Source organism: Poecilia formosa, unplaced genomic scaffold (assembly GCF_000485575.1).
Source record: "Poecilia formosa unplaced genomic scaffold, Poecilia_formosa-5.1.2 Scaffold77, whole genome shotgun sequence".
NCBI lineage: Eukaryota > Metazoa > Chordata > Actinopteri > Cyprinodontiformes > Poeciliidae > Poecilia > Poecilia formosa.
Window position 1 is genome coordinate 691,308 of NW_006800016.1, and position 23,225 is coordinate 714,532.

A 23,225-nucleotide genomic window follows, 5' to 3' on the forward strand; every position below is an offset into this window, starting at 1 on the left:
CTCTAAGGCCCCAGAAGTTAACCTTGAACATATATGGAAACTAAAAGAATTAAAAGTTGCTGTGTTGTTGAGACACCATCCTTTAAACCTGCTACAACTTTGGCAGATTGCTCTGGAAGAGTTGGAAAATGTCGAAATGCCAGTGTACAAGTCAGTCAATGGAGGCAGTGACTGCTGCAAAAGAAGTTGTGACTAAATATGACATATTCAGATGAATCAATAATCAAATGCAAAGTCTTACGTATGCTAAATCAATCAAACAATTGTGTGATTTTTTTTAGTTACCAAAGATAACCAACATATTTTTAATATTAATGTTTTTGTGGTACTTTGCAAAGAGCCTTGTTACTCTGTGAAGGATTCCCTTGTCGAAACTTTACAACTACAAATGTCTGTATGTTCTACTGGATTTTTTTGTGAGAACAACATTTAATCTTTGCATAAATCCAGCTGTTCTTTTAACTGTAAATGGCCTGTACATGTGTAGCGCTTTTATCAAGTCCAAAGAACCCCAAAGTGCTTCACACTACATTCAGTCATTCATCCATTCATGCACACATTCAGACGCTGATGATGAATCTACTGAGGGCTTCAGAGGTTTGAGAGCTGTAGAAAACAAACAGCATCATGAAGACCAAGGAACCCAGCAGAAAGGTCAGAGAGAAAGGCATGGAAAAACATCCCACAGAGCGGTGTTCAACCTGTCCACCAAGAATGGAAACTTGCCAAGAATTTATTATCCACTTAAACTGAGAGTTAGAGCAAAGACAGCATTGATATACAAGCAACCATGGAACCAGGGTAACCCTGGAGGAGCTGCAGAGATCCACAATTTGGTGCAGTGACGAGATCTGGTCTTTGTACTGAGCATGAAGTTGACCTCTGACCTGTGTTAGCCCTCTGAAAACACTATTCTTGCAATTACACAATATTTTTAAGGCTGTGTGATCATCAGGCAGTGGATGTAGGCCATGACGTAATCATGGAAAAACTAACAGTTCTGTTTTATGCGCTGACTTTGAGTATGTATGCTGCGTGGTTTTGCAAGGAGTAGTGACTTTTGACAGTTTTCAGCGATCCTTGAGGTTAGCAGGCCTGAGCTTTTGTGCGCCTCTTTCTAACATCCAGTTGTGTAGGAGGATGTTCGGCTTTACCTCAAACGAAGGTGTGTGAAAGAGCTAAAACGAGGAAAAGAGAGAAAAAGACCAAGGGCAAGGACACAAACGTGACACCTTTACACTTGGTTGTCAGTTAGCTTTCGGGCCCCATTTCTCCTGGACTCCTTGGTTCCTTTTCAAGCGACCTCTGGGCTCTAGTGTTTAGTTTTGAGACTGTGAAATCTAAGTCAGGTTCTGCTGTACACTGGAGATGAAAGGATATGGGATGAGAAAACTGGGGTTTGGAAAGAGAAGAGGGTGGAAACTTGGAGAGGCTTCATCAGGCGAGAGACGGACAGCTTTGCCAAAATATTGTGTCATCCATCAAAATCTTTATTGTCTCCTAGGGGTTTAAAGATCCAAGGTGGGTTGCTGCAATCAGACATTTCACAACAATGATAAAAACCAGACAGATTTTAGTCATCGTTGCATGTTCATTTTTTTTTTATTTCACAAAAGATTTTTCACATCTTAAAACAGTTTTTCATAACTTTCTTTATGTACAATTTTACATATAAACATCAACAAAACTGAGTCAAGCATGTTTTAACAGGAAAATAACCTTATTCTGGGAAGCCCCTTCACGTTGAGGTTTGATGAGCAGGATTAAAACACTAACCAGTGTACCAGGTCAAGATTGGAAGAATGAACAAATGAGATGAAGTACTGATGAAGCTCAGCTCCTAAAACCAGAGTCAAAACAAATTTTCAAATAATTTTTGTTCCCTTTATTAGTAATTCTCGTCCTTGTGAGAAATTACGCTGATACATAAGAAAGTGGGAGTCAAGAAACAGCCATTTGAAAAATTCTGGTAGTTTCTGACAGATTTAGATGAACAAAAAACACATTTAGAAATAATTTTGTGTTTGTTAATTATTAAGCTTTTGTATGCAGTAGTAATTTAGCAACCCAGTCTTTGAAGGTAGATTTTAGTGAACCAGTTGCTCTTTGGATTGTAAAGGTTGCAAAATCTTTATATGGGAAATATTCATAAAAAATATTTCCCATATGAAAAAAATATTATTTTCCAATTATAATAATGTGAATTTCTTCCATTTTGACCTTCTGACAACCATTTTCTTTGATAAACATGGAAACATGTGGGATATTTAGATGACTGAAGCTGAATAAGGAGCTGAGTGCTACACAACATTACACATATCCTACATTATAGTTACCACTTTGGTAGCTGCTGACAACAATATCACAAACAAATTAAAAAAAAATCAATAATATCTCTACATGTAGAGGAGGAAAAAAAACGACAGAGTAGGGTAAGAAAATGCACAGCTGTACCAACGGCATGAACATCTGAAAACACATGATCACAAAGGTTGATGCGGTTTTAAACTCATATTTTGATCATTCTGCTTGTAGCTTTTGTTCATGGTGACTGAAAAGTGTGTGCATCTTAAATAGTCAAAATCGAGAATTTTCATCCTCAAGACTAAAGACAAAAAGTTAAAGATGAAAAAACAAAAATCTTGCAGGTCTTGTTCTTCTTTGGAGCGATCTACGCTCCACATTCACGCCAACAAACACATCAAACACACACTGAACAACACATACTGTCCATGCTCGTATAAAAAAAAACAACAAAAAAAAACACCTCACATATAGATATGTATAAAAAAAATTTCAGTGTTTATGTCCCGACATCCAGCATCGGGTTGAAAATGTCTGTTTTTGGATTAGCGGTGGGCCTCAGTGCAGAGCCATGGCTAATAAGACGGGGGTCACGGTGAAAAAGAACGACAAAGACACCAGCTGTGCTGCAGAGCTGCCGATGCTCCTCTGGACGTTTGGCTCCATGACAGCGGGGTCATCTGGGAGAAGGGAGAGAGCACAGGATTTCATCAGTCAGGAATGGTAAACACACCCAGTTTGAGCTGATCTGAGGCCCAAGTCCAGTTTGAGCTGTTTTGCTTAAAATCAGTCCTCACCTGCTGGGAGTCGGTTGGAAGGGTTGTGAACTCCTCCAGCAGCATTAAATTTAATTTTTTCCTCCTCCTTTTCGCTCTCCTCTGCCTTGGATTTGTCTCTGTGAGACTTTGCAGAGCCTTTATGCCCGACGACATCGACTCTCAGCCTCAGACAGTCGCTGCCGTGGTGATGCATTGGCTTGGCTGTAGATTTCAAGAAAGAATACGAGACGTTTTTAGTCAAATAAAAGTCTTAAAATCACAGCAAATGTGAAATTCTCTCTTTTTTTTTTTTGTCCCGGTGAGACTTACAGATGTAGTAGTAGCTCTCCCCCGCCCTGAACTCTTTTCCCAGAGTGAAGGGCGTGAAGCGCTGGAACTTCTCTGAAAATTTTTCCGGAGCATGGGGAGCGAAGGGCCTGGAGCACTCCCAGCGAAGCTGGTCGAATGAGTGAGGCTTGCACACGTCGTAGTCCTCCTTCTCCACCATGTACAGCACGTAGCGCTCTGCTGAATGCGATGGTACCTCCTCGTGAGTGTAGTGGGGGCAGATGATGTCCAGGTAGTCATTGATGCGTACCTCCACCGTGTAGTCATCCCACATGAAGCTTTAGAGAGAAGGAAGGAGGGAAAAGAGGTTAGCGACAAATGCCCCAGTTTTCCCTCATATCATCTGTTCTCTAACATGTGCAGCAATTGACAACAGTCTCACACAAACAACACGTGTTAGCAGATCGGTTAAATATGCAGGACGCAAGGTGGGGAGGTTTTTGTTTCGGTGAGCGTGTGCAAACTGATTTCAGCAACAGAATTAGAAGGAGCCCGATCAGGCTTGACCTGTTTATGTTGTTTTTAGACAAGAAAACACGCCCAGAACATTACAAACGTCAAACACGATAACCACTGCACACCTCTCCATTGTGTTTTCCTCTCAAGTGGACTTTCCCTTTTTAACTGCCATCAAGTAAACGAGAAATAATAATAATAAAGTTCACGTCATCCCCCAAATAATGTTTCTCTATATTCAACAAGTGTGGGTCAGTTCCAGGCATTAAGGTATAACAAGGTTAAAAACTTCTAAAATGTTCTAATTGACTCTTCCTGTCTTTTTAATGAGATTAAAGACGATGTATTTGAGATTTCTCTAGTTGTATGGAGCTTCCACCACTGGTTGTCACACATAAAAACACAGCATACCAACCACCCCAGTCATGGAGGATACTGGTCCTTGATGCAGCCATCCCGAGTCTCCGTTTAAACACTTTCTTCACCTGAATGTTTGTAATATTCTACTATCCCTGTTTTTTGTCTTCATCCTCTACTTCATTTTATTGTTTCTTTCAAGCCTCTTTGCTGGCATCCTGCGCTTCCCGTGTCCTGATAAAGTATGGACACATCAGCATAAACCCCCTTTAATCCCCACAAGCGCATCCGGGATTGTTTAGTGAGAACCAGAAAGCCGCTTTCGGCTAAAGTTGAGCGTTTACTTTCTGCTAATCAGTAGTTGCCTCTGGTTTTTGGAGCAGGTTAGAGGAGAAGGGGTAATTAATATGTAAAAAAAAACTGAATTGACTAGTCTTGCCTCTACAAACACAGAGCAGATGAGGCCATCTACTTGACATGTTATTCCTTCTGTAAGATCTGCCAAAAAAAAGGAGGCGACGAAAGATTTTTATTTGCACACAACTCCCATTACATCCTCAGAGGGCTAAAGACTCTTTGCACTGAGAATGGAACATGCTAAGTGTTTCCTGCAATACTAACTCTTTGGATTACAAGTAAAGCGATGTAAAAACAGAAATAGTACAGTGATTTAAGGAAACACTAGTTTATTCTGTTCTTTCCGCACACATGCAGCGTGTGAATGTTTCAGTGAAAGACTGAAGTTAGAAGCGCTATAGGACTTTATAAAAAACTATAAAAGTGCAGGCCATTTACCATTTATACTACTATTTTATATCAAACAGTTTTACACTGACAGGAAGTACTTTACTTGTTCACTTCACTCTTGCTGGTGCTTTTTTTTTTCTATGTAAATAACTGTAAGCTTTTTTTTTGCCTGATTCCAAAACAAAGGCTATTTAAATGTTTCTGAAAGAGGGTCTGCGTAACCAACTACAATCTTTTTTGAGATTTGAGTGATTTTAAGACGCAAGGAGTCCACTTTAACAGCTTAATGTAACATTTTAAGTTCATATAAGCTTTGAACAGGACTTTACATCCTAAACTACCCCTTTAAAAATCTGCATCAGGATGCTTGTGTAGCGTGTTGTAACAAGAAAACAGCTCTTGTGTGTCTGCCTCTGTTTATGTCTGCCGTAACGCTGTCATCAAAGCCTGAGACCTGCTGGCTCTGATCCCACCCCACCTCCTTTTAGCGTCCTGTTGTTGTGACTCCTGTCAGGACCCCCCACCCCCAGCCAAGTCAGACACACAGGCTCCATGTGAGGGCCCCCTAACCCCTCCTTCCTTCCTTCTTCTCCATGAGCCTGTAATGCATTGGTTAGCTCTAACATACCTGTCAAAACACGCTTTGTTAGCAGAGCACAGCGCTGCACTTGTTATCCAGGGCTAATAGGCTGATTACTACCTTCTGCTTATAATCAGCGTTTTTCCCCCTAAGTAAAGGTTTTTGTTGTGTAAATTCTTTTGCGCAGGTGTGTAAATATGCATGTGTGCATGGATGCCGCAGCGAATGCTTCTCCAGAAACAATAGACACATCTGCAGCAGCAAAATTGGCCAGATAAACTCAGATCTCCTCTCGCTTCCCTCCGCTGTTTTCTCATGCCCAAGCCATAATAACAGGACTGGAGCAAACAAGGCGTTTGGAGGTCTCAAGTGGTTCCTTCTGAAGTGAAGAATAGCTTAAAATTGTATGGGATACACCTTATTTTTCCTCCCCACACCTCCTCCTTGTTAGCGGTCTGGCCTGGCTCCGCATTAAAACACGGTCTTGTCAAAAGCCAACTGAACAAAAAGATTCTGTTGCTAATTTCATTCACGGCTCGGGCTTTTAAGAAAACTCTCCTTTATCCTTCTCTTCACCTCTTCCTTCCCCCTTCCTCCATTGGTTTGGCTAATTAAAAGCTGTTAGGGGTCTGGGACCAATGTGTTATGAGCAAAAGCAGGGGAGGAGGAATGAATGGGGTGTAATTATACCCTCTGCCTCCCCGAAGACAGACTGCCTGAAGGCCACAGGGCCCCTTCAACCTCTCTGCCTAAACCTCCGAGGAGCTTTCACTGCCCTGACTAATGTGGAGTTGTCTAATGTGTGCATCTGTATGGCTGAGGGGCCTTTTGGCTGTATCATCTCGGTTGGCCAACGCGAATGTCACCGCAAGATGAAAACCTTTCCAATTCCACCAACCTCCTTTTACTTGCTCGCTCATCTTCCCGCATCTGCGCTCACCTCCGACTGGGATTTCTCAGGAGAGTGAGAGACGCAATAAACCTGATAGCTCAGTCCTTTGAGCGATTCGGAGCCAGGTGTGTGTGAATTGTTCAAAACCTACTTTACACACCGCTTCCTCTTCCTACGCGCTGGGGTTTTGAGCGTGTGCTCTCCTTTGAGATTCTCTGAAGACCCTTATCCAGGGCGTCTGGTGCCCCGGGCTCCTGAACACATCTGCTCATTGAGGCCTTGCATAGTCCCTTGTGTGTTCATGTCTTACATGAGATGGAGGTGTGGGTAAACAGAGGAGGTTGAAGGTTGTTGTCTTTGTACCCCTCTGCAGGTCATTTCTCACAGCGGAGCTACTCCAGTTTTTGCGTCATCAACTAAGAGGTGTGTATTATAAGAGTCTCCTGGTCACTTCAGCCTATTACCAGTTGGTAAAGCCCTTTCCCACCAAGGTGTCGCCATTTCTTCCTTCTGTCCCATTTTGTACCTATATATTTCAATATTTATTAATCCAGTTCAGTATTTTGATTATTTATGGAGATGCATCTTAAACACTTTAATCAAAAAGCAAATAATTTCCTGAAAGTTGAGTGTTATGCTTTGTTTCGTTTTTTTTTTTTTTTTTTTTGGTTCTGGCTAGTTGACTCTTCTAAAATATGACAAATTATGACCGCTGATGTAACCAAAAATAATAACCTGCTTGTAGACGTCCTTTATTCAAATTAAATAACCACAATTTCCATGCAATGCACAGAGTAAAATACAAAAAAAAATTACTCTAAGTTGTCAGTTGCCAAGGTGGGTATAAACCCTCCCGTTCATACATTTCAAATGTCTAAATTAGGCATGACATGTATGAATTACATATTAGGTAAGAACTGGCTCAAAAACTAGCAAAGGGGATAAAATGACCAGCACCCTTTGCTCGGTTGCAGAGGGGGTAGAAAACAGCAAACAGCTGCAATGGTTGTTGCAGAAGGTGGTTTTTTCAACACTTGTCTCTTTGATGCTTTGAAGTCTTGCCATTGTCACTGCAATACTCTTCTGTTTTTGTCTTCTTCCTGTCATTCCTGCTTTCCTCTTCTCTTTTCCCACCCCTACCTCCATTTGCACCCCCGAAGAGCCCCCCAGCCCCCACTGGTTTTGGGCAAACTACTGACACAGGAATGTCTGTCTTTTGCCGCCTCTCCAGAGAGAGTTTCAAACTGCTGGTCGGGGTCGAGGGGTTAGAGTTCAGAGTCGCAACTGCTCACAGACGCTACCATCCAAGTCAGCGTCGGTGATATATATGCCTCACACACACAAAACATTCAAGGAGAAAGCCAGCAACTCCCCCCCCGCTCCTCCTACCCTTCTTGCATCTGCTGTGCAGGTAATCAGTAGAAAGTGTGCACACTCTGGAATGTCACAACCAGGCAGGGGGGTTACGGTTCGGATGGTCTCTCACAAGGCATACTCATCAGATTTCTTATACTGCTTTATCACACTTTCACTGTGAAGTCTGAACTTAATACGCTATTAATTTGCTGCGGTATGACAGATTCACACCTCCTTTCACACGAGCTGTCAGGAGGCCTAATGGGTTTTTAGTCTCTCATAGCGTGCTGCCACATAATAGTCAATCTAAAAAGTCTTTCTATATTAGCTTCCATCGTGATCTAACAGGAGGGAATTCTTCCTCCACTATCCACCACTGCAGCTATCTGCAACTATTTTTTTTATTACATTTTTAGAGTACAACGTTGCAGTTTATAATTGAGTTAGGGTCTTACTTATGCATAAAGACACTTATGCAAGTTGAGAACCTTAACCCATGTCAACAATAGTGCTTCTCTTCCCTCCCTTCATCCATCACTGTCCACTCTCTCCTCCCTCAGTCTCCCTTTCTCTTTTATTATTCCACATCCAGCCCACCCCCGCGCTTTCTCCTGCTTTGTCCCTTTCTCTTAAAGCTGACATAATAAACTGGAGCTCTTCATCCAGGCTAATTTCTCAACACTAACCCCTTTCTTCACCTCAGCCTATACCCGGGCTGCTACCTCTCCCCCTACTTTGTTCCCCTTCACTGCGACACCCAAAATGTATTTACATTTTTTTTCATGGTTTAAATGCATGTTTCATACAGAAAGAGCCTTTGCGGTTGTAACACTCATGTAAATAATTACTGGCTTCTTTGCAAATTACCAGCAAATGTAAATCTGATGAAAGTTTACATGTTCCCAAAATAGAGTGTGGATATAAAGCTGTGATGTTTTTAGAGTTACTAAGTGCTCATAACTTAAGACAACATCATTTCAAAAGTCCTGACCTATTTTTGTAATATGCTGTGGTAGTGGAGATCACAAAAAATATAATCTGTTCATCAAATATATTTTTTTTATTCAAAAAGATTTAATAAGGACTTATTGTAATTGTAAGAGCACAGCTAATGTTCCCAGTTCTGCCTTCAGGGGGCGACAGTGAGCTTCCAGTAGACACCAGTCTGCTACACTATGCAAGTATGCATGAAATGCTATGAATGGCCAGGGCACACACACACATATATAATCTTGTTCACTCGTAATGTGACAACATTATGTGTAGAGTGGCCTCTCCAGTGTTAGCAGAGAAGGACTCTGTCCTGCTATGGTGGAAAACTACTGGGGCCAAAACAGAGGAAGGTCTGTGAGAAAGAGGGGAAACTGATGGGAGAAGTGGAAGGGGGGGCGGGGGGGTCTGGGTGTGTGGGGGAAGTCTGGACTATAGATAAGGAAGCAAGAGAATGAAGTGAAGACAAATAACAGAGGTGCATGGATACCTTAGTGACGGAACGCCATCGCCATGGACAAAATAAAGACACAAGTATATTAGTTTCTATTTACTAGCATCCCAGGCTGGCTCTGTTTATAAAGCAACAGGAGAGTTATACCAGCTGGGCCGTGATGCTCATGAAGGGCCCTGATTATGAATGGAGGAGCAGTGTGTATCTGATTGTGCTTCTGCACGATGAATCTCATCAGGGGGATTACAGTGAGACTGACAGAACAGCGCTTACATCACCACGTCTTACATTATATAGCGGCTGGATGATAAAAATGTTGTGTTTCTAGGTCAGGTGGTCAGATTAGAAACTGCAATCTGACTGAGGATGTGTTAGTATGTGTGTGCGTTCGCACTCTGGTGGCTCTGGAGTTGGTGGATATGGAATAAAGATTAAAAAAGTGAAGAGAAGAAATGGAAAGAGCATATACAAAATATATATAATGCTAGCTGCAGCCATGCTAAGCAATGATTTCAGATACTATAAAAGGGTTTTAAATGTGTCTTCTGTAATTTTGTCTGTTTAACAGCAACAGCTCTAGCATACGGCAGATAACCTATAACTCCTAAACAGAAATCAGATTTGGCTCTAATTGCTTTTGGGGTTACAAAAATCAAAGATTGGAAATTGGTAACAAACTTATAATCGGTGCATCTCCAGGTTGGGGTGACATCAGCCACCTTTACCACTTGGAACATATAGCCCAGCGGCAGACCTGCCTGCTTCATCAGCATCAAGGCTGAGATAAGCAGAATATTACATTACACCAAACTCCTGATAAATTATATCTGGAACACCCAGTCCACTGAAGATGGATGATGATGGTGTTATAACAGAGATAAGGTGACGTATACTATTAATAAGAAAAGGAGACAAAGAGCGGCAAGGTCCGGGGTCAGAATGGGAGGAAACCCAGCTGTTGGAGGGCTGGGGAGAGGAACAGACAGGTACAGAGGGAGGAAAAAAAAAGAAAAACACTTGCACGCACAGCTGACAGAGTTGAGTATAGTAACAGTAGGCTGGAATGCTGTCTGTGGCTAATATTAACACCCCGGTCCTCCCCTTTTTAGCCCCACACCCCTCACAGCGGACTGTGCGTGAGTGTGTGTGAGTCACACACTCGTCAAGTCTCGGCGAGGCTGCCTACGGTAAAAAGGCCACTCCTTTCTCGCTCTCTGACGTTCAGGTGGAGTCATGTGCTGTCAGTCCAAAACAAAAATACGCCTGCTGCCAGTTAAACCCAGTTAAGGGCCAGCGTAAGTTCAGCCTCTCCCCTAGAAGCACTAATAAGCGCTCGTACAAGCCAAAACCCGTAGCGGAAAAACAGGACTTCACCTGTCACGTAGGGAAAAGTAGCATGCAAACACAGTTGCGTATCAAATCACTGCGAGAGATTAGGCCACAAATGCTGAGGCTTGCTGACAAGATGGCAAATTATTCATGTCTCTATAGTACCCGACATGAATGAGCAGACTGCTGCCATCTGGTCACTGTCCTCCTCCTGTAAGATAAATCTGTGCAGCCTCACAATTAGGCCAAGGATCAATTAGCATCAATTATCTGTGGAGCGTACAGATGGATCAATGCAGTCCGAGTAACGGGAGACTGATGGATCACATGGGAATGGTTCAGGGCAGGTGGGATGCAATAGAAAAAGAAATAGTGAAAAGAATACATTTGGAAGGAAATAAAATAAGACCAAGAATTATCCTGATTTCCTAACATTTGGGGCACATTAATAGAGGGTATGACACTAAAAGTTGATTCTCTGTCTAGTTTATCTGTGTCAGTCTATGTTTAGACACGCAGAAGAAGGGATTAGTCTTTTTCTATCATTTTTTACCCCCTCGTTTGGTTACGCAACCCCCATTTGACAGCAGAAATAGTCCAGGGTCGGATTAGCGAGAGCGCACAAGATCTGACTTTCCATTTGATCGAGCCATTCTCTTGTTCTCCTGCCCCTCCATCCGGCTGCCCCGTCTTACTTAAGCTCACTCCCAATGAGCTCCAATGTCCCTTCCAGCTCCGACCTTAGATTGTAGGAACCCACAAACAGAATTTCACATTGGGACTTACCGCTAGTAAAAGTCATAGCCAACTCAGCGTCACCGACCTTGCTTTTGTCAATTGGTTTCTTAAGTTTCAAGTTGGTTTCCACAGTAATAATTTGAAGTTGTTTTTTTTTTTTATATAGAAAATAGCACGGTGTCCAATGGTCATTTTAAGTAATGTTTGACAAATATTTTTTCGAGTATCAACAGTTTTGAGAACATTTTCCAACTTTCTAAAGTTCTAGTTGAAGTGAAAGTTTAACAAAGGATCCACTGAACAACATTCATTAGCTAAGAGCTATTAAAGTATCTTTAAATTACGACAGTTACCGTGCCATTTATGACCCCAGTCTTCACTATCTGTACAATCAGTGAATTATTCAGCCCGTCTATTCTGAATTTAAGACCCTTACTAGGTTTCCAAGGCCAGCAGGGGGCATCTAAGTGATCACAAGGATTGTCAATAAGGCTGGCCCTGGTCTCGGTTTTATCAGACCCTGGTTACACATTTTCCCTCAGGTCTTAACGTGAACCAGATTTTTCCCACCTGTTCAGTCTGTCTGAGGTGACTTAGGTGCGTCACATTGTTGAATCACTACAAATGATACAAGCACTGCACACTACATTTACCTTCAGATCTCCAATTAAATTATCACACCCATCCAATTGTTTTTCCCTTTTTAACCACCCTTGTTTTCATTGATGAAGGGCAATTACAGAGTAACTAATGTATTCAAGACAAGACTGACTGTCCGTAATGGTTTTGCCCTTTCTGCTTCTCAATGATGGGTTATAATCGACCACCCTGGGCAGAAAAAAAAAAATAAAAAAACAAAACTCAGGGACCGTCCTTCAGCTCAATTTCAAAATAATACTCACTGAGATGACTCGCACCTCCCCCCCACGCTAAAAGCTCAATAAATCGTGCTGAGATACGTCAAACCTGATCGATCCCACTGAGTGGCCGGATAGCATTACATTTCTGACCTCAAAACAAAATCATCAGCACTATACGTGACTCACAGTCTCTGCAGGATAGAAATCCTCACCAATGGAAAAACACACTTTTTCTTTCTTGTCTTGAATTAGGCAATTAACTCCCACTTACTAATAGACACGCCTTTTTCATGACACACACACACACACACACACACACACACACACACNCACACACACACACACACACACACTCACTCACAGGTGCAGAGCATGCAGACAGCATGGGCCAAGTTCATACTCGTCAGTCTATTTTTTACTATTAGAGTATGTCTGAGTCTATGTGTTACAGTTAAATATAGTGGTGAATGTGTCCATCTGTCCAGGCATCCACTCTCTGATCTAATATAAATATTTAAAACTGCTAACCACTCGAGCTCAACTTGCCACATATAAAGCATCATGTCTCTCTGATTTTCCCTTTGTTTTTGCAGCCTATTGCAAACTACTCTCATGATGCCAAGCTTTTGATGCACGCTTCCCTCTGATGACGTCAAATGGGGCAAAAGGTTACTAATTGGGTGCTTATATTTTTTCCTGTTTTGTCCCTATTTTCATTAACATTTTCATCAAATTTCTTGTTCAAAGTTGTTCAGTTATATCGTGCATGGCTGCGACCAAATGTTTGACAGTTAAAGAGCAGACTGGGATGAAATGTTACTGCTTCAGAATCTCAAGTTCTGTCAAAACTTTCTCATCTGCCATAAAATCAAATCCGTCCAGAATTCCTGTGCTTCTTGTGAAGCCATTAGTCCAAAAGTGCGCATAAAAAGAGGTTTTATTTAAATTAAAATAAATAAACAAAAAAACTTTGCGTTTTGTAAAATCATGCATACTTAAGTATCCAGATATGTTTATGTCGTCAATTATGTTTTCCTGGAGTAAAATATACCACTGAATAGCATCCTTAAAGTTAATAAGAAGGGTACCCAAACAATAACCTACACGTTTAGCTGTATTATGAAAGTAACAATTAAAACCAGTTTGGGATGCGGTTACACAGAAATAGCAAAAACGGTAAGAAAAGTTTCAATTAACTGAGACGTGCACAGTGACTGATCAAAATTAGAAGTTGCTATTCTCCACGCTGCAGGAATAGAAAGTGTAGCCCCGATCTGAGCACTTACTTTGGGTTTGAGCTGTTCCAATAGACGCTGTGCCGCTCCGCGGAGGCAAACCACGCACCGACGGTCAACGCCAAACACATCAGACACACCACATCCATGGCTTCTGTTCTCTTCTCCTCAGCAGGTTAATTGGAAAAATATTTAGATTTTTATTTTTAAAGAAAAACGTCCTCAGTGAAAGATTTCAATGCGCGTAAAAGAGTGCGCACTCGTGGATCTTTCGCTCCTTGGCACGAATAAAATCACAAAGATGTCGCTTCTAGTCTAAAGCTGTTGTCTGTCTCTTACGAGCGCAACTTGTCTGTTTTGTCTCATCTTGACTCCGCCCACTTATTCAGCAGCCAATAGGGTACAGTTTCATCCCCCCCTACCCCCGCCCCACCTTATCCAATCCCTCCACTTCGCCTGCGGCTGACAGTTTTTTCCAGGAACGTAGTCAGATACAGAACTGCTCTAAGGCAAAACAAGTGATGTTTTTTTTTTTTTTTTATCTTCCCTTTCAAAGAAAAAAAAAAATACTGTATGTACATATCAGCATCAAGTTCGACCAGGACACTGAATAATTTCTTTTTTCTTTTTTTTTCTCGAAGTTGGTCCATATCAATTTTAATAATCAAGATATAAAACTTACTTTTTTAGCTCATAATAATTAAAACGTGATTAAATTATGTAACTGGAGATCTACTTTTTCAGGTAAGCTGAAGAGAAAAATACATAAATATGACCAGTAATAACATTAAATAGTTTCTATCAAATATTTCAAGAATAGGGAGCTTAATCAAGGTTTTCTAAACAAAGGAATTGCGCTGTGTTACATTATAATATGTTAGTTTTTTTTTTTTCTGTTCAGGGTGCATCACAAGCAACTACAAAAAATAAAAAGGTAACTGCAAAAAGTTTAGCCAGAAATGTTTTCCCAGGTCAAACAAAAGCCTATTAAGTTAGCTTTAAATTATGACCTAGTTAACTTAATTCTGAATGCTTTCTATATGTTCATTGCTGTATTTTCCCACGTGTGTTTTGTGAATTCAAGCTCTTTTTGAGCCCCCAGGCCAGCAGGGTGTCCTAAGCAGTTAAAAGCCGATCCCATATTATATCGAGCCAATTATTCAGATAATAAACTTAAGATTTTCTTTGGTGTATCTTAAAGGGGTGGCTCAGGATCCCCAAAGAGAGATTCAGGATGAAAATTATAAGCAATTAACATCTGACCTGCAGTAAACAACTCTCTAGCATCGTGTCAGCAACAATGATGAGGGTTTATATCCATATAAAGCCTCAGTTGTTTGGCTGGAGCTGTTTATCCTCTCCGACAGAGGCTGGTTGAAATGACAGATTTTGCTCCTATTTCTAATATTAAAACACCCAGTGCAAACATGACAGTGGTTTGCATGTAATAAAAACAGTATCTGTAAAAAGCCCAAAGATATTTTTAGGATTGTTTGCCACTCAGAAAAGCGGTTAGCATCAACCTCTGGGATCCACTGGATTTATACTGGAGCTGCTCAACCCATCAAATTGATGTAATTGCAATATTAATGTCATTATATTGTAGTCATCATATCGCATGATTAGATGCAATCGTTCAGGCAACAATAGTGGACAAGTTGTTGTTACCCTTGCTGGCCAATATTGTCATAAATTTGGATGGACAAAATATTTAAGATCACTGAAATAGGTGGCTAAATAAAAAAGGTGGAAAACAAAGACAAAGTTCAGAAAAGATGGTGATAAATTGCAACAGATATCATCATCATCATCATCATCAGAGTATTAAACAAGAAAAAGTAAGTTCTGTTCTGCAGAAAGTAGGTAGTAGGGAGAAAGTTATCTTCTATTCTGATAATAGCTTTCTGTAACCTTTTAGTAGAACCTCACGACGAAAATTTAGAACTACACTTTTAAAATCTTACATTAAAGTTATGAAACCCTTGGAACAAGCTGCACAACATGTGACAACAGTTTTTTTTATGAAAATGGCTCCAGTCTGTGTTATAGCATGACATATGAGGATTATAATTATCTCTGTGAGAACATCTAAGCATTAGTTTCATAATGTTGTTGTTTTAAGTGATTTTAACCACTTATATCACTGCATAAGCTAAAAAATATTTCCTCTGCAGTATTAGTGTTTACTATTGTAAACACTGATGCTTTTTTATCTAGATTACAAAGATGAAGCAAACTAAGTAAAATCCTGCAGACATTGTTTTGTGCTGGTCTGTTTTGTTGATGGCATATTTGTTTTTATGTGTTGTAACGCTATTCTCAGTTGTTAAAGTTAAGCTACATGCCTCTATGACGCACTTTGTGTTGCAATTAATTGCATGTTGTGCTTACTTGGTATTTATGTGATGCAGCCTGCAAATATGGGCTAAACTGTATTGTTTGCAGTTGCTCTCTTTGTCTTTTTGCAGCTCAATAGATTGTTGCATGTTTTTTCTTCAGTGTTTTGCTCTAGCTGTGCATTTAAGTCCTATAAATCTTTACAAGTACGCATGTGTCGGTCCAATTTTCCTGCAAGTTGTTGCTCAGACATGCAGATGCACAGATTATGTTTTGTCCAGATAGCAAAGCATTATTATCATCTTATCAGTGAGTTTTATCTCGCAGTCTCCACTTGGCTGTGTCACCAGACAGGTAACTACAGAAAACAAGTTGGCAGATGGAGGGGATAAAGTCCAGAGTGTTGAATGTCTGCGAGACTGTGGCCTCAGCAGGAGAGGGGCTACCCTCGGGCAGGGATGAACACATGCTGAGGTGATCTGGTGAGGAGCTTTGTGTGTCTGAGTGTTATGAGTAAAGAGTCTAGCTGTCCCGAGGTTTGGTTGGGCAAGAACACACATGTCTTAGCTCTCTGATCACCAGCACACATGCTCAGGATCGATGTTGAAGGCAGTGGGGAGGGGGTGCTTTAATGGCTCCCAAATACGAGTGGGAAGAGATAAAAAGACCATGAAACACTACTGGTCAGAAAGAGATCCCAACAAAGAATACAAGTTTGTTTTTAAAACTCAAACTTTGTTTTATAGAAATTCTAATCAGCATCAGAATTTTCCACTTGAGCTTAGGCCAAGAAGAATTTGTCTGTATTCAACAACTTGCAGCAAAAGTATTACAGAGGAGGTGGAGTGCTAATCCTACACAATTTACACAACAACTAACTAAGATATCGAAGCAATCACCTTATAATGATATTATTGAATTTCATGTAACATGATGCAAACTCTGTATGTGGATGTAATTGGAATGGATACCTTGACTGAGATTTAAAAAAACAGTTTGGGGAGACAAGAAATTGGTAAAATACACTATAAATAACTGAATGAAATACAGTGATTTGTCCAGAGAAGTGAGATTTTACATTTTCATTCCTGTTTTGTAGTCACAATGTTTTGGGGCTGGTGTTATAGTGTTGTAGTTTTCATAACTCTCCAGTAGCAGCAAAAAAAGTCTCTAGATTATTATTTTTCTTAATTGCCACTACATGGACAGTCACCAACTTTGAAACGCTGCAACTGAAGGTGCAGTCTGGATTAGTTCAAGGACAAAGGACGACTAAAAAAACATTAATTTTCTCACATTAAAGTAAGAAATCTCAAACAGATCTGGGTTTCTAAAAAAAAAGCACTTTTTAGAAACCTCCTTCACAAGACAAAGCCATGTTGACAACAACTTATTAGCTCTTTGTAAAAGAGGCTCAACAATAAATAGCTTGGCAGCCAAATATTCTATCATTTTCTGAGTTATTAGAGTGTATACGGTACTATCAATCTCTTGCTCGCTGGTAGTTGTACAAAGTAAGATATTCAACATCTTGCCCTCTGGAGACATTGCACGTCCAACCTATGGATTGATTTCCAAAGTGGAACGTCAGAAATGAAAATACTCTCTCAGCAGCTCCAAAACTAGCCTGTGATTCACTGACCTCGGAGTACCAGCAACAGGATCGCAGTTCTCACTTTGAACACAACACTGAGAGAGACGGCTGAGTGTCCCCTCATTGCCAGCAGACTTCCGCTGCTCATACATGGGCTCTCCTCACTATCCATTTATCTAGTGCATGCATCACATGTACCAGACAGATTTAGAAATTCACACTCTTCAAATACACCTCCATTTTATTGCTGCAGCAGCCAACAGAGAGCTAATTGGGGTTTCCTCTGCCAGCTCTACATATTTCTCTACACATTAATTCTGTGGATGTACACAACCAGGAAAAGTCTTCATCTTGATAGTGTTGAGAGTAGAGACCGCAGAAGACACTCGGTCCTCCCACAGCCCATACAGGCACACGGAGGCTGGGAAAATCGGGGGTTTGTGCAAAAAAAAAAAAAAAAAAAAAGTTAAAAAAATGTGATGAAAGGAAAGCATTTGAGGAGATGGAAAACTTGACAAGTCTGAAAGTGGATTAAAAAGAAGTCGGGAGAAGCACCGACAGCCGAACAAACCGTTCAGCGAGAGGAAATCAGGCTTGTTTGTTTCCAAAGAACTTGTCTCCAGGCATCACGGTATCTTCCACCAGTTATTTAGAGTAATGTTGAAACACCGCAGTTGCATAACCTGTAATAATTAAAAAGAACTCGCGGAGCTACCGGTTCCTGACGATACTTAATTTTTGTTTCAACCAAGGTGTATGATAATTGTTTTAGCAGAAGGAAGGAAACCACAGAGTTTTGACTGTTCATGAGACACGTGTAACCTCGGTCTCAGGAAATAATTAAAAATAATTTAGTTGTTATGGACTAGTTGCTTGGTTTGGCAGGAGTACAAAGAGAATTAAGGTGAGTGTGAAATGAATTAGGTGGGGGCAGGAAATGAACAAAAAAATAGTTATCATTGGTTAGAAAAAGACAAAATAAAATAGAAAACAATTACATATCAAACATTAAACCCAGTCCTATTGAGCTCAATGTTTCATTTTAGTCTTTTAGTTGTCCGTCAAGTCAAATTGTGTTTTTGGGTTCAGCTCCTCTGGTTCGTTACCACTAGATGTTCACGCTGAAGAGAACATCTTTAATTCTTCTCTGGGCCACGCTCTCATTAAATTAACATAATAAATATTTAAAATTAGCTTCTGGAAAGTGCAGTTACCTTTTTATAATACTTTTTTTCAGTTATAAAGAACACAAGTGTATTAAAGTGAATAAAACGAGAGGAAAGAGGTCGTTTTCTTTTCTGGGTTTCACACGTGCTAGACAAATAAAGACAAGAAAATTGCGTACATTTTTTTTTTTTTTTAAAGTCACATGAATGTAAAACACTATAACATATATAAAGACAGATTCCCCTCTCAGCCTGTTAGCCTATTACATTTTCAGTCCTGCCTCTCTGTTATACTCCTTCTTTGCTGGCATCTTGTTGGCCTCAGGCAGGGATCAGAGCCGGCCAGGGACCTCTGTCAAAAGACTTAGAGGGTTTTCTTCAAACACACACACAGACTGTGAAATATGACGTAGAAGGGCTTATTAGAAGAGGGGCGGAAAAAAATCAATCAAAACAAGATAGAGTGAAACTTTTGAAAAGAAGTTACCGAGAGATCAGTAAAAGAAAAGAGGTGGAAAAAAGAAGGCGTTAAGCCATACCAAGCCATAATAATTACTGAACAGGGATGGGAGAGAAAGGGCTTGTAAGCTGTTCAAACAAGTTTGTGAAACTATCTGTGTAAACATTACGGCTTTTACAGGAGCATTCTGATTTCTAATGTTGCCGCCTGTTTTTTTTTTTTGTGGCAGCATATTTCTATCTTCCACTTCAGTACTTAATCCTTACGTATTTATTTGATTTGAAGAGTGATGCGGACAGAGAAAGAAATATCCACATCAAAGTAGCAGTTTGACATAAAACATAAAACTGCTACAACCTCATGCATGAGTCATTGAACCCTTGAATATAATCTAATTGTAAATTATTGACTGCTTTTCTTTTGACTGATGTATTGAGCAAAATCTGGACGAGACACCTATATGAGATTTTTGTCCCCAAACAAAACCAAAAAAACAAAATGATCTGCTGATGGATAACTATATTTATGGAAGTAAAACAAAACAACACATTGTTCAAACAGGACATGCAGAGCATCAGTTTTACAAATGATTGTTTTTATTTTTTCCCCTCATATTCCGAAATGTAATTGTTTTTGCTGATGCTTCATGATCATTGTTTCTATACATTACTCTGCCAACTACTCCAGAGACGTTTGACATTTGACATTTGTAGGAAAGGTCACATATGTAGAAGATCTTATTCTATGTACTAAGGGGTTTGAAGGGTGACAAATCACTGTAATAGGCTTCCTATTGACTCTAACTGATAACAGATTGCACTTCAAAAAGCTGCCTTTTGTCCATCCGAACTCTGTCATTACTTTTGGTTTAAGCTTGTCAACACTTGGTATTGTTTCACCTCCAACTGGACGGCTTGTCACCCAGCTGCCCTCTGTCCTCTTTACCCCCCAACCTCGTCCCTCTGGCGCATTTCGGCACACTTTCCTGTGTCTTCTGGCTCCTCTGTTCAAGCCCATTCATCTGCATACAGGTGGTCCTTCACTGCCCCCTTCCCACCCCCCCTTTGCTGGCACACTTCTTGCTTCACTGAGTTCAGCTGCTGGCGGTGGGGAAAATATTCATTCTTGCTGTGATAAACTCGTTATAACGTTGCGGTTCCGCTTTGAGCATCTTCTGGAGAGTTGCCAAGGAAGCTGTTCCGTTTTCAGCCATGCGGCACGTAAAGCAATCAAAATAAACTCCATCGGCACACAAACCATAGATGCTGCTGCATGTGTGTGTCAGCGGGAGGTAAATGAGCAACCTCCCTCTTTCCAGGATTAATACTGTCTCACTATTCAGACCACTGGAATCATTAACTCGCCCAGTCAACAGGCACACTCCACTTGTTAGCTCTCTCTGTCCTCCTTTAAACACACACACACACATGCACGCACACATAAACACACACATGCCCACACAACCACAAAGGCACAGACAGACCCTGGTGAAACATTTAACCGCAGAACCCATTCAGCTGCCATCGCTCTTTTATACTGTATCTCCTTGTCTGTACCCCGGTTTGTTCTCTCGGCTCATCTGCTGTCTCTGCTGTCTTTCCTTCCTTCCCTTTCTTCTGTTCATCTGTTCAGCTATTTCCATAAAGCTCTCATCTGCCCCTGGTGAGAACATACCAAGTACAGCTCGTCGTGACTCTGCTTTCTGTTGTTTTATTTTTGCGTCTCCCTGCTTTGTAAGTGCTGACTGTTTCCTTCCTCACGTTTTGGAGTCCTGTTGCTTGCGCCGTCTCCTCTTTCTCATGCCCCGTTCGTTTTGGCCCTAGAAGTCTCTCAAACAGTGCATTTTGTTAGGAGAGAATCCATTATCCTCCCCCGTCCTCTCACCTTCTATCCTCTTTATCCAACTCCTTCCAGCCTTTTCTTTTCCCTGTCATTTCCTCACATGCTCTGGGCCCCGGCCCTATATTCATTAACATAGCGTTAATGATCCCAGATGGACTGACATGTACTCAACGGGGGCGGAGTGTGAATGCCTTCTTCCAAGGGTTCCAAAGGATGAGCGTGGGAGTATGCATGTGCTTGAGTGTGGGCATGCATGGCTGGTGGGTACATGTGTGCATCACCCTGTCTACATGGGTGATGCACACATCACCCATGTGATGTGTGCATCACATGGGTGATGTGGATGACTGTGTGTGCATGTTGTCTGGTTTACATGCCTTCATGCAAGCAGGTGATTGCCTGTTTTCTTCCAGGCGAAATATTTCTATGTTATGATGATTGTGCCTGGTTGTTGGGTTCATGACGAGTTCTGATAGCATTTGAATTTAAACGGTAATGCACCTGTTTTTTCATGGAAGTCTTATAAAAGCAGACATTTTAAGACCATTCTGCTTTTTTTTCTTCTTTTTTTTTTTTTTTGCACAGTTGGCCTTTATTGAACAGTAGAGAGGAAATAGAGAGGAGAGAGGGGGGGAAACATACCACCACACCTGGCATGCATCACAGGACAACCACAACGAGAACTACAGCCTTTACACAATGATCTATGAAATGAGCCACCCAGCGTCGCCAAAACCTTAAGACCATTCTTAATATTCTGCTCCTATAACAATAAGATTGGTAGGTTTCCACGCTAAATCCAATTACATGCACTGTTGCAATAAAGTGTTTCCTCTCTTACATAATTATTCAGGCTTTGGACTGTTTCATCTCATCAAACAAATTTTAACATCAAACCGAGACAACCGGAGTGAATTCAGAGTTCTTACTTCCTAAAGTTAAATGAAGGAATGAAATCATGAGGATGCTGTATACAAAGAGTACTACTCTCTTGCTTTAAAATTAATTAACAACAGTTATCTATTTCAGGTTCTCTAGATACACGCAGGACCTGATTACAGCCAGATCTGACAAGAAGTAGACTAGTAGATTTTAAAAAGCAACAAGTTATGTCCCAGACCTAAGACATTTAGGAAGAAATTACAACCATATTCACTGACAGCCATCAGTCTGGAAAGTGTGTCAAAGAAATAAGAAAGAGTCAAAAATTGACATTCATGGGAGAGATCCAAGTCCAACATCTCAGATATCAAGATGTGCCTCATCTGATCATCTTTTGCAAAAAAACATTTTGGGTTTCTCATTGCATTTATTAACTTACATGTCTTTGTTTGTATGATGTTATTGTGACATAAAAGAGTAGAAAACTGTAAGGGGACAACCACACTTTCACAGCATTGTAGAAACAAGTCAACGAGGAAACAGGTCATAATGTTTACCTACTCCTGCATTAGTTAAGGCCCGGTCAATATTTAAAGGCAGGGGGTCAGATAGTGAATTTCTGGACATTTTAGTTTAAAACCCTCAGTAGGATCGTGCCCATTTGTGCTAAGCGAGAAGTGAAAGGACATATGAAAGGACAGAGTCTAGCAGCGTAATGCGTAATGTTTTAACAAGTTTGTTGTGTAAGAACTTGACCTGCCAGCACAGAGCCTTGATCTCTGCCTTGTTCACTTCCAACAAGACGGACTGGAGTGATGACAGTGAGCATAGGTTTATCACCTGACACCAGAGATCCAGTCCACTTTAACGTTCTTATGTCTGGAGTGGAGGAGATCCCGCTAAATAATGTTCAAGCATGTTTTGGAAGTCATGCATGTTTTACATATCCATGTGGTCATGTTTTATAGCTATTATATGTTATCTCAAAAACAACAACAAAAAAATAATAATACCCGGATCTTAATTTACTGATTTTGTTGTTCCAGTCTTAAACTCACATGAATCTAAGCTATGCAAAATGCCTCAACAAGCCAAAAGCATCAACAAGTCACAGAAGCCGAGAAGTTAAATCCCTGCTGCTAAACAAGTTTGGGTGCAAGTGGTTCACATGCACAAACAAACATATGGACACACACACACACACACACACTGTGTGCTAAGGTTACAATGTTACAGGTGCAAGGTCAAAGTGCATACATGCTGTGGATACACAGGGATTCTTCAAATGCATACACTCACTGGCTGACACCCCCTCCATCCAAAAATAGTTTGCTAGTTTTTCACTTGTTACAAAAGATCACTTGTGTAGAAACCATAAAAAACAAGATTCACCCCGGCTTCTCCGCAAACCCCTAACGTGTCATATAACTTAACATTCAAATCCGTCTCTGCTGCAAAACCTTTTTTTTTTCTTAGTGGCTCTTCTATTTTCTTTTCCAGGAAGTTTTCCAGTCCTGTCATGCTGTGCTCTCTGTCTCAG

The 23,225-nt window shown here is 40.7% G+C and overlaps 1 protein-coding gene across 1 annotated transcript; it reads right to left on the bottom strand.

Moving 5' to 3' along the window:
* Window positions 1-1,583: 1,583 nt before the first annotated feature.
* On the bottom strand, window positions 1,584-13,741 carry efna1b (ephrin-A1b). Its single transcript, XM_007556097.2, has 4 exons — window positions 13,456-13,741; window positions 3,393-3,688; window positions 3,102-3,284; window positions 1,584-2,984 (listed from the first exon to the last, which is right to left on the bottom strand). Exons 1-4 carry the CDS (start codon window positions 13,551-13,553, stop codon window positions 2,863-2,865), a joined length of 699 nt encoding a protein of 232 aa, XP_007556159.1. The 5' UTR covers window positions 13,554-13,741; the 3' UTR covers window positions 1,584-2,862.
* Between the last annotated feature and the right edge of the window lie 9,484 nt (window positions 13,742-23,225).